The following is an 11270-nucleotide window of genomic DNA, read 5'->3' as shown; positions in this document are numbered from 1 at the left end:
ATACGGTAAATAAACAACCAGACCTCTGACATGGCTCCCTACTTTAGTTATATCAGGTTTCACAGCATCAATATCACCATCATGATCAAACAGATGCTGCTCAACCAACCATCTCTCCTCCCAAAACAGAAACTCAAAGCTAAAAAGTGGGAAATCAATATCAGACGTTTATATTGGTCCAGTTTTACGTATCGGCCGATACCGATATTAATGCAGAAATATTGTTCTTCCCTAGTTTCTGAAGTTAAATATTTTGGATGCAACAAGCAAAGACTTGTCCAACTGTAAAGCATGGAGGTGGAGGACAATTTGGGCTACATTTTATTTATAAAATAATATGTTAAAATCTGCTAATACAAGATGAACCAAAACAAACATCAAGTTCTACAATTGCCATTGAAGAAGCTGAATCTGAGTCGTTCACTAAAATCTGTGGACGTTTTTTGACAAAGATCTCCTGAATGATGACATTTACAAGCCTGCTTTCCAGTGTAGTGCTGGTTTTGTAGGTTCTGGGTAAAGTTCTGAATGGGTCCTCAGCAGTGTGGTTGTGAGTAATCAAGCCTTGGATCTGCAGTTTTATCAACATATCAGCGATCTCCCTGGGCTTCTTCTCAGCAGCTCATTTGGGTTCCAGCTGGCAGCCTTCCTGACTCGGCCCTGTTTCCGTAAATTCGAGTGAATGCGTTCCCGAGGGGTTTCATTTAATTTGAAGTTAACGGATCCAAACCTCCTTGGTCTCCTGCATCCTTACAGTCCAAGAAATAAAAAAAAAAACTGCACAGCTATAACACGAAACATGTAGCAACTCTTTAACTAAACTCCCAGCAGAAGCACTGTTGGAGTAAAGGAGGCTGAAATAAAGTTATTTTTTCTTGGTTTGTATTTTTATAATATAATAGAAGAAGAATCATATAAAAGCTATTTTAAAGTGACGATGAGAGAATGTGAAGGTTGGGTTAACAGCTTTTAAAGTCTCGCAAACAAAATATGACACTGTTTTTGTTTCTTCCTTCTCTCCAGGATCCCGGCCCCTCACCCCCGTCCCCTATTCTGGGCCACAAACCTCTGCAGCTCATCGAGATGAAAGCCAGGGGGCGCTTTGGCTGCGTGTGGAAAGCCCAGCTGTTGAATGAATATGTGGCTGTGAAGATTTTCCCTATTCAGGTTTTTTTTTTCTTCTTCTTTTTTACTTTTAAGCACAAATTCAACTCCCAAAGCTAGCAACTGAAGGAACAATCTTGATGTTTTTGTTCAGGACAAGCTGTCCTGGCAGAACGAGTATGAGATTTACAGCTCGAGCGGCATGAAGCACGACAACGTCCTCCAGTTTCTGGGCGTGGAGAAGAGGAGCAACAACCTTGACCTGGAGCTGTGGCTCATCACCGCCTATCACGACAAGGTGCTCGGCCAGGGATGGAGACACAGTCAGCCAGAAAATGGCTTATTGTGTTCTTTTACCTTGTTTTTGTTCGTTTGTTTTCTAACTCTGCTCGTGTAAAATGCAAGAGTTTGTATTCATACTCAGGACAAAGCAACATAAATCAGCTTCTTTTTAGCATTTCTTAAAAAAATGCATATCGCTTCATAAATTACATAATGTGTGATCTCATGATACTAAGCCATGTTATCTTAAGGATAATTCTCCATAATTTAAGCTTACTAACTGTAAAATAACTCAATTAGATTCATTTTTGTCTCAGTTTATTCCAATTAGCTGTAGGTAGGTACAAATAAATAAATTCACACAAACATTTGGCAGAAAATCCATACCGACTGAACGCCACACAATGTTTTTGTCGTTCTGGCGTTGTGTCCTCCCTGTTGTTTTCTCCTCTCAGCTGCAGTCTGAGCAGCGCTCGAGGCTCTAAGAGCCTCTGTGTTTGGAGGGTCATCACCGACCAAGTGGAGAGTGATTCTCTTTGCCTCGCTTTCCTGAAAATGTCTCCCTGCCAGACTTAAGATGTAGATCTGCGTGCTGAAGTAGGCTTCCTTCTTTGAGGGTCAAAAATTGAAGGTGTGGCGGTGAAGCTCTTGGAAAGCCACTTGATTCTGCAGGGATGCGACAAGTGCTTCTCTGATTCTCAAGAAGAAATAACATTGAAGAACTTTATTCTTTGTTTTGTGTTACTTTTATGTATTTTTTTGAGTAAAAACGATGCAAAAGCGGGGATATTCTTATTAAGTGCTGAGTCTCAAAGCTTGGGCCTGGACGATCAGGCGTCAAAATGATTGCACATTTGAACTTAAAATCCTGTTACCCAGCTGATTGTGGAGTTTAGCATCTCTTTTTGCAGCTGATATATGCCCTGATATATAATGCATCTGAGTGGCTTTTATGTTTGTAGCACAATCTGTGAGCTGAGGCTCGCTGCAGAAACTTCCCACGTTTTGATCTCTTTTAATCGGATGTTTTAGTTTGACTTTCAAACGGATATTGGCCGACTTGTAATTTGAGAGAGAAGAACCAGGACCTGCTGTGAGCAGGTATATAAACATTCAAAGATTTGTCCTGAAGCAAAACAACCGGTGAGATTCAGCTTCATTTAGCGGAGCTATCTGCCCTCTAGTGGCCACTTGGTAAAACTACGTTCGTCTTTGGCCTTGAAACAAGTGACCTTGTGTTATTTTCACACGTGTTTAAACTCTGCTGGCCTGAAATAAATGGGTCACACACTAACGTTTAGCTTTGATTATGGGATGCACTTACTGCAGTATGATTTATGGAATTCCAAAGATTTCTCTGTGGTTTTATGGTTGTGATTATAAGAAGTAGAAATTATGTAAATATGTACAAAATATGTCTTTACAGTTCTCAACAATCAGAAGCCTTTTTATTTTATTAGATTCACAGATAATGTGGTTTATTTAAAGTGCCTATGACAAATTTAGCACTGATTTTTTTTTTTTTTTTAATTCATGGGTAACGTGTTTTTTAAATGAAAAAAATCTTACTACTCTGTGTCTATGTTTACCTGTGAAAACAGCCAAAGTGACTAAAAATAGATGAACACCGGTGATGTTTATAGAAGAGCCGTTTGGGAGAGAGATGTCTGACAATATGTTTGCTCAGATTTGTTGAGTACGGTTTACAAATAAAACTGTTGTTTACATTGAGTGCATCTATGCGTTACTGAGGTGCATGTCAATATAAGTTGAAAACTGTCTATAAACTTGTTCAGCTTCAACTTGTTGTGATTTGCAGTGATTGCTTTTAAATGTGGAGGTTTCCTGGCATTGAAATAAGCTTGTTTACTGAATATACATGGATTTAAGTTCTTTTAAGTTGTGTATTAGATGTGTTAGTTTTTTTGAAAGAGAGCAGCTTTATTTCCAACAAGGCGTGTTTTAAAACAAAGTCATTTAAGAAACAAGAAGCTGCTCACTGCATCGCTTCACAACATCAATATGGAAATCTTTGCCCAGTCCTTGTGTTTCCTTTTATTTACTACAACCTTCAATAGAAAGGTTCCTGTGGAAAGAAAAGCTTCAAATCTGTGTACAAAGATGAAAAGTAAAACACAACAAAAACAGTGATTTAAAGATCAACATAACTAAAATAAGATAAATGAATCCAATTTAACAGAGCTTCGTTGTTTACCAAAAGTGGAAAAAATGTTTATTTAGTTAGTTGATGATGAAATTTTACACAGCTGAAGATGATGATTTGAGTTTTTTTCTGTGATTTGTTTAAAAGAAGTGTTTATATTAATTATTACTCATTTTTGCTCATTATTGTTGCAAACCTATCAAATCAGTTTTGTTGTTGTAAACTTGAGTTTTCTGCAGCGATCTCTAAAGACAGGAACATGTCTGGTCTTTCCATCTTCAGGGCTCCCTGACTGACTACCTGAAGGCCAACGTGGTGTCCTGGAACGAGCTGTGCCACATCGCTCAGTCGGCGGCCCGTGGCCTGGCCTACCTGCACGAAGACATCCCGGGACACAGAGATGGCCACAAGCCCTCCATCGCTCACAGGTTCAGCTGCTTCTTATTAGAACTCTGTCAGCGTTCTGATGCTCGCTGGTCCGCACACGCCTTTGGGACTAAGAGTTTTCTGATTTCCCTGCAGGGATATCAAGAGTAAAAACTTACTGCTGAAGAACAACCTGACGGCCTGCGTTGCTGACTTTGGGCTTGCACTGAAGTTTGAGGCTGGAAAATCAGCAGGGGACACACACGGACAGGTACGGCCAATAACTACTTCTGCATGCTTTCAGCTGGTTTTCGCCCTTCATGCATCAAAACATTCAGCTCATGCAGGAGATGGGTGCCATGGCTTCAATTCAGGTCAAAATTACTGTATTCATCTCAAAGGGAAATAACTTTATCATTATTTTTTTTACTTTTATGCTTTTCAGAATATTTAACTTTATTCAGAAACCAAATTCCCCGTATAAATACATTAAGATCCCTTCATTTACTTTCAAATCTGCTTCAGTGTACAGGCTCTTCTCTTTTTTTCTTCTGCTACTTTAAGCTTTTAGCTATCCTTTTGCTATTTTTTGCTTCTAGATAGAGTTTTACAACTTTTAGCTTTAAGTTAGCGTTTTGATTATTTTTTTAAACTTTTTACTTCATTTGACTTTTAACTATTGTTTTGTTACTTTTAACTAGCATTTTGCTACACTGAGCATTTAGCTAGTGTATTTTTTTAGCTAACCTTTGCTGATTGTAGCTTGTAGCTGTTTTCCCCTAGCTTTTAGCTTTTATTTTGCTACTTTTAGCTGGTGTTTTCTGCTTTTAGCTATTAAGAAGGCTTTTTGATACTTTTAGCATCAAACTAGACTTTTGCTACTTTTAGATAAAAGTTTACATTTTGCTGCTTTAGCTTTTATGTATCTATTTAGGTAATGTTATAGTTTTACCTATCATTTTGCTTCAGTTAGCTTTTAGCTAGTGTTCTGCTCGTTGGAATTTTAATTACTCAGTTGCAGCTGCTGTTCATTTCGCTCCAGCATTGTGTCTTTATTTAACTAGCTTAATGTCTTTAGTTAAATGAGCCAGAATCAGCTTAAAGAACTCAAAGTAACTCATTTCTATGTTTAAGTCCTCCTGACATTTTGTTTTTGATGTTTTTGTTCACATTTTTATTCACAATACTCTTTGTTTGGATCGTGCAGGTGGGAACCCGACGTTACATGGCTCCAGAGGTTCTGGAAGGTGCCATCAACTTCCAGCGCGACTCCTTCCTGCGTATCGACATGTACGCCTTCGGACTCGTCCTGTGGGAGCTCGCGTCACGCTGCACTGCCGCCGACGGTGAGAGCACAGCCTCAACGTAAACCCCTCGACTCCGCCTCCTGTTCTCCTGTTTGATGCAGAGTTTTGTTTGTGTTTTTCGTCTGCAGGCCCTGTAGACGAGTACATGCTGCCCTTCGAGGAGGAGGTGGGTCAGCACCCGTCTCTGGAGGACATGCAGGAAGTGGTCGTCCACAAGAAGCTGCGGCCCTGCCTACGGGACTGCTGGCAGAAACACACGGTGAGCCGAGAAAGTTCGCTGCTGTCGTTTGATGTTTGGCAGCAAAAGTGAAGCCAGAACAAGCTGGAAAACAAGTGGAGATTTTACAGGACTGAAAGCTCATGTAATAAGCACGAGGCAAAACACAAGCTAAAAGTCAAATGGCTCGCTAAACGTAAGATAAAAGTAGAAAACCTCCGCTAAAATATTAAAGGTGGGGGGTCCTAGAACAAGTTAGGATCCATCTGTGTTCTCCATGACTGTTCTAAAACAGCAGAACCATCCTGTGAAGAAGTGGGTGGAGTCTCTGCCTGGGTTAGCAGGAGAAGAGCTGGGCTCAGGTTGGGGTGGGCTGGAGTGAGACTTGTGACATCACAAGTAGCGGTGTTTGAAAGCAGGTCATTTCAAGACAGAAAGATACATTTACTTATAGTAAAAATACCTCTGAGTGCATTTTTTGGTGCTTGGACTGCTTTTAGAAGCAGTACAGACCCACATTAAGTTAGAAATCCTGAAAAAAGTGAATTTTGCATATTTGGTCGCCTTTAAAGATATCATATCATGCTTTTAAATCCTTTTTCACGTCTAAATCATTCACTTATGGTTTATTTTAAATAAAACTGCAACGTTTTGGTCTTAATTCCTCATTTTTGTTGCTCCACAGACTCCTTGCTTTCCTTGCTTTACCCCTGTTCTGAGTTGCGCCTCAGAGCAAGCTGTTTTGGTGCGGTCTCTTTAAACGCAAGTGAGATATTTCACACCCTGCCCCCTCCAGGTCCCTGAGCTTCGACTCCACCCTGTTCGGCCATATTTGTAGTTTCATAGCAAAAACACAGTTATCTACCGACTAAAAACTGTTTTAAAGATAAAATAAGATAAGATAAAACTTTATTGATCCCACAGTCTGGAAATTTGCACATTACTGCAGCTTAATACAAGAGAGGCTGAGAAGAATAATGAAATATTAATAAATGATAATAAACAAAACCCCACAATATACACATGATATATAGTAATGTACCAATGCACATATACACATATACATAAACACATGTGCTTTTTTATATACATATATACACCGTAAAGTACAGTACAAAAATGAATGTATGAAGGTGCATATTAGTGATGGAAGATGGCAAGAAAGTATAAGGATGTCAACAACYGTAGACTTGTCAATCCAGCCTTACATGTACGAGCCAGAGTCTGACCCAGTGCAAGACACTCAGAATGACAAACCTGCAGAACCACGTCTTCAAACGAATGTGTCACAATGGTGCGTTATTTATTTACACACTCTATGTCCTTACCTACACTGGGGAGCATAGCTAAACTAAAATACATGCATTTGAACTACTATTATATAATTTACTTTTGTGATCAATAAAGTATTTTTTAATTGAACAACTACAACATACTCACACTCACTGTACAGATGTGAAATAATTTTGATGTTGAAATTAATTAATTTTTATTCATTAGATTGATATATTTTGTTACATAAAATGACTATGTTCCCAGCTTATTTGATGCAAAAACAGCAACACAGAGAAAAAAGGAGACACACACATCCATCTTGCTATCCTTATGAGGACTTCACACACAGCGCTCACAGCTTCTCTGCCTCATTCTGCTGCTCCCGTTTTTAACACCAGGCAAAAAAATGCATTTAAAACAGCTGACGTTAACGTTAGATCACAGTTTGAAACGCTCCAGCATTTTTAAAAAGAAAAACAACACAGACACGCTGATTACAGTGCGGGGCGAAAGTGAAAGTAAAACGACATGGTGCTGAGCACCCGTTCGGTAAAGAAACTTAAACACAGCTGTTCTTTCTCCTCTCATATTCTGACACAGAGGGTAGAAACAGCTAAATTAGACAGTTAAAACACATTTACAGTTCATAACTCACCCTTGTTTTTGTAACATTCATCCTGTGTTGTCCACAAGCACCTTCCGCCCTGTTGTGGGTCCATTTCCTTGAAAAATGAAACCTAACCAGGCACTTTGAAGAAGCTCTGCTCTGACGCTGGTAGTCTATGTAGATAATAATGTGGGTTTACACACCCAGAACCGAACATTTTGACTTCTGAACTTGCACTTTCGCCATGACGCTATGAACTACAAAATCACACAGCGAGGAAAAAAATGGTGGACTATGAAATCCAGTTGGCCGGAAATACATTACCATAAATGGTAGTTCCGAAGAAAAAAGTGTGACAAAATAAACAATGAAACTAAATAAGCAATGAAATGTAATAAGCAACAGCAGATTTTGAACAAACTGAAAAATTTGACCCATAAAATAATATAAAAATATCTTTGCAGTAACTGGACAGAATAAATTAAAGTTTTCTTCACTCCTAGACACTATAATTGCACAAAAAATAGTTTATAAATGCAAAAAAAGTGCATTTATATGATTGATATGTCTCCTTTAAGGTACCAAAAAAAATTATATGTCGAAGCACATTTCAAACAGAATGTTTTAAAGCACTGAAGCAAATATCAGGGAGTTATGAAGGAATATTTTTAAGGGGGTGGGGGGGGGGTGTAATTATGTAACTTTGACTCTTTTGATCTTTATATCATGTTATAATGTCATTCCCTCATCAAAAACATTCCCAGAGTGTTGCTTTGACGCGTTCCAGCATGTTGAAGAAATATTGAATCTGCTGTGGTAGCCATGTGAAGCTGCCGAAATGTTTATTGGTACAAAGCACCGCCTATTTGTACATAGCTCCTCCTTGGAGCTCAGACTGCAGCCTAGGCACCGCCCCACAGGGCACCCCTCCCACAAAGTGGTGTTGTGATGACGTGCTGAAGTGAGAGAGTCTGATCTTAGAGCGACAGAAGCCAAATTCAAGTTTTTTTACATATTGTATAGCTCATTACAACTGAAGTTACGTGGTTGTGATATAGAATTGAACCATGTGTTTGGAAAATACGTTATACTGCCCCTTTAAACTATTTACATTTGTAAATACAGAGAAAAGTACAAAAGTGGCTAAAACCAAAAATCATAGCCCCCATTTCCTGAGTGAGCTGAAAGTTTTGATTTACAACTAGCTAAAATAACGACACAAAGTATGTAAAAAAAATAAAAAGAAAGAAAACTCAAGGAAAATAGTGTAAACTGTGGTTATGTTCTTGTGAAGAAAGAGCTCCCTGCACAACATCAGTGTGTCTGTGGTGACATCTTGTGTTCAGGAGGAGAACCATCTCCCATGTTTTGATCCAAACATCTCTGCTCACAGTTTCCTTTGCTCCATCACACAGTGACAGTTGTGACACAGGTGAGCGGTGAAACAAACTGATCAGAGGTTTTCTTCTTGTGCTCTCAGGGTCTGGCCATGCTCTGTGAAACCATTGAGGACTGCTGGGACCACGAGGCCGAGGCCCGCCTGTCAGCCGGCTGCGTGGAGGAGCGCATCGGCCAAATGCAGCGCCAGGCCCCCATCATCGGCCCCGAGGAGATTGTCACCGTGGTCACCATGGTGACAAACGTGGACCTCCCGCCGAAGGAGTCCAGCTTATGATCAGCCCACCGACCAACGATCGGGACGAGCTGCCGGATATCTACTGGAGAGGATCAGACGGCCGGCCCTGGCTGGTCGGCTTTTTATTTTTCCTTACGTTTCGTCTTCTCTTCTGGGTTCCTTTAAGTGCGGGCCGCTACTTCAGGAAACAGCCTGCGCCCACCTCACCCACATTTGTCGGGATCCGCCTCATTTTTGATACGCGTGCCTGAGGATTTTAACTTTCCGTTTTCTTTTCCTCCTCCTTCTCTCTTTCAAGCGGACGATTCAGGATACGCTGGACAAACAGTTTGATTACCTGTTGATTTTATAAAACACTCATTGGATTTCTTTCAAAGGATCTAGCAGAGCGATTTCTCCGTTCATTTTAATGTAAAAAACCGGAGAGAGAGAGAGAGAGAAAAGACGAAGACTCGTCTCCTAAAACATTTATTGTTTCCTTGTGAGCGTTCCTTTGAAGAATCGACTATCGTCTGCCAATAAGCAACAGCTTCTGAATGTTTATAGTGTAATGCTGCTGTACATAGTGTATCATGAACTTGGTAATCGGTTCATTTTAATTTTTTTTTTGTGGGGGGAGGGGGGTTGCCCATTTTCAAGCATTACGACAATAGAAACCATAAACCTCCTTCAACCAGGTATACCTCAGTTTAAATTAGTCCCTCTCCCTGCTCACAGTCCTCGCCCTCATCAGACGACGACCTGCTGTCGGACACCACGCTCATGGTTCAAAACATGGCTTTCCTCCCCTTCACCCATGTAGCTTCTCCTCCTTTTTGATTTTAGCTCTTGATCGATTGATGAAGTTGTCATTTAACGTGTTTTTCTTCTTTTTTTTTTTTTTTTTTCTTTTTTTCCTATTTGCTCTTTCAGCTGCTGATGAGTTTAATTAACAGAACTGGAAACCATTAACTGATTTTAATATTTGGTATCACAACTGAGATGTCAAACTCTTGGAGCGTGCTTTTATTGTGAAAGGCAGAGCGACAATTCGCCCAGTATTTTACCGTTTCATTGGAGGCATCAGATTCGAAGCCCTTTGTGTATTTAGCTGAGCCAGCTTAGTTTGGATTTAATTGCACACATCTTTATTTTCCTGTATTTTTAGTACTGTCACAAGTTTCTGCTCTCTTTTTGATACACCTCAGGAATCTTTGCTACCCACCTCTTCATCCTCACCTGTCTGGACCTGGAGTATTTTCTCTTCCGCTGATTTAAACCCTTCATTTATTTCTTCTTCTTTGCCTCGTTTTGCAGCCTCTCTGCCAGGCTCGGACACTAAAACTAGAGTTAATTTTGCTCAAACTCAGCTTCAGACCTTTTTTTTTTTGTAGTTTAGTCCATGTTGTTTTTTGTAATGAACTTTCACACAGTGGACTTGTGGGGACATTTTTAACCCCCTGAAAACCTAAAGGATAATCAGCATATTTCTTCAGCCACATACAAAACTAAAATCATAAAAACAAACAAAAAAAAAATCTCTTGATCCACACTCAAACACTAACCCAACACTGCAGTTAGACGAGCTGAAACACTCATCCTGGTGCCATTTGTACCTATCCATGTGTTACTCTTGTAGATGTCAGGCCAAACGGATGTATCTGTCACTGCTGTGACGTTCTGGAGTCTTTATTTCCTCTGAGGGATGTTGAACACTGGTGCCGGCAGACCTGCAGTCTCTCCTCAAGCTTTGGGGGGGCGTGGTTTCAAAGGGCGCAGTTTAAAATCAGATGTGGAAGAAAAAAAAACAAGGAAACTTCTTTTATTTTATTTATTGTTTTTTTTTTGTGCAAAAAAAAATCATTTTTAAAGCATAGATGTGCTTTCTTTGCTTCTCAGAAAACTCAGTACTGTAATACAAGATGAGCGCTACAGTGGGGGAAGTAAGAGTTGTCCTCACCAATTTGTTCATGGATGGCCGTGGATTCAAAACATGTAGAGGTGTATTAAAAATGGTGGGAGTAATGCATATATGCAAGTATGGAAAGCCCCAAAGGACAATCTTTATTTATTCAAGGGAAGAGTACATTAAAAGCAAAGTGGTTAAGTTGGCATTAACTAGTAGGATTTATTTGGCCTAATATCCCTTGAGCTGCGTTTCCATTGACCATGAAAATGTGCAAATTAGAATTTCAAAAATAAATTTGCTCAATGGAAACCTGTCAGTTTTGTAAAAAAATTACGTTTTTCGACAAAATGTTTTTGCGCTAGGATGAGGTGGTTTTTTTGGCCGTATCGAAATTGGTGTTTTTCGCAAAACTGCAATGGAAACA

General features: G+C 39.7%; 1 protein-coding gene across 1 annotated transcript; it reads left to right on the top strand.

The window, feature by feature from the left end:
- Positions 1–1023: 1023 nt before the first annotated feature.
- Positions 1024–11051, top strand: LOC106535166 (activin receptor type-2A; the record flags this gene model as incomplete). The annotated part of the gene is given in 7 exon segments (XM_014032103.1): positions 1024–1167; positions 1259–1402; positions 3833–3978; positions 4073–4187; positions 5124–5262; positions 5352–5482; positions 8803–11051. Coding segments are annotated over 7 exon segments (1014 nt in total), but the record flags the coding sequence as incomplete, so codon positions are not given.
- Positions 11052–11270: the final 219 nt, after the last annotated feature.

This window comes from Austrofundulus limnaeus, unplaced genomic scaffold (genome assembly GCF_001266775.1).
Source record: "Austrofundulus limnaeus strain Quisiro unplaced genomic scaffold, Austrofundulus_limnaeus-1.0 Scaffold1374, whole genome shotgun sequence".
Lineage (NCBI taxonomy): Eukaryota > Metazoa > Chordata > Actinopteri > Cyprinodontiformes > Rivulidae > Austrofundulus > Austrofundulus limnaeus.
Note: the sequence above shows the minus strand (reverse complement) of the source record. Positions and strands in the feature narration are given on the sequence as shown.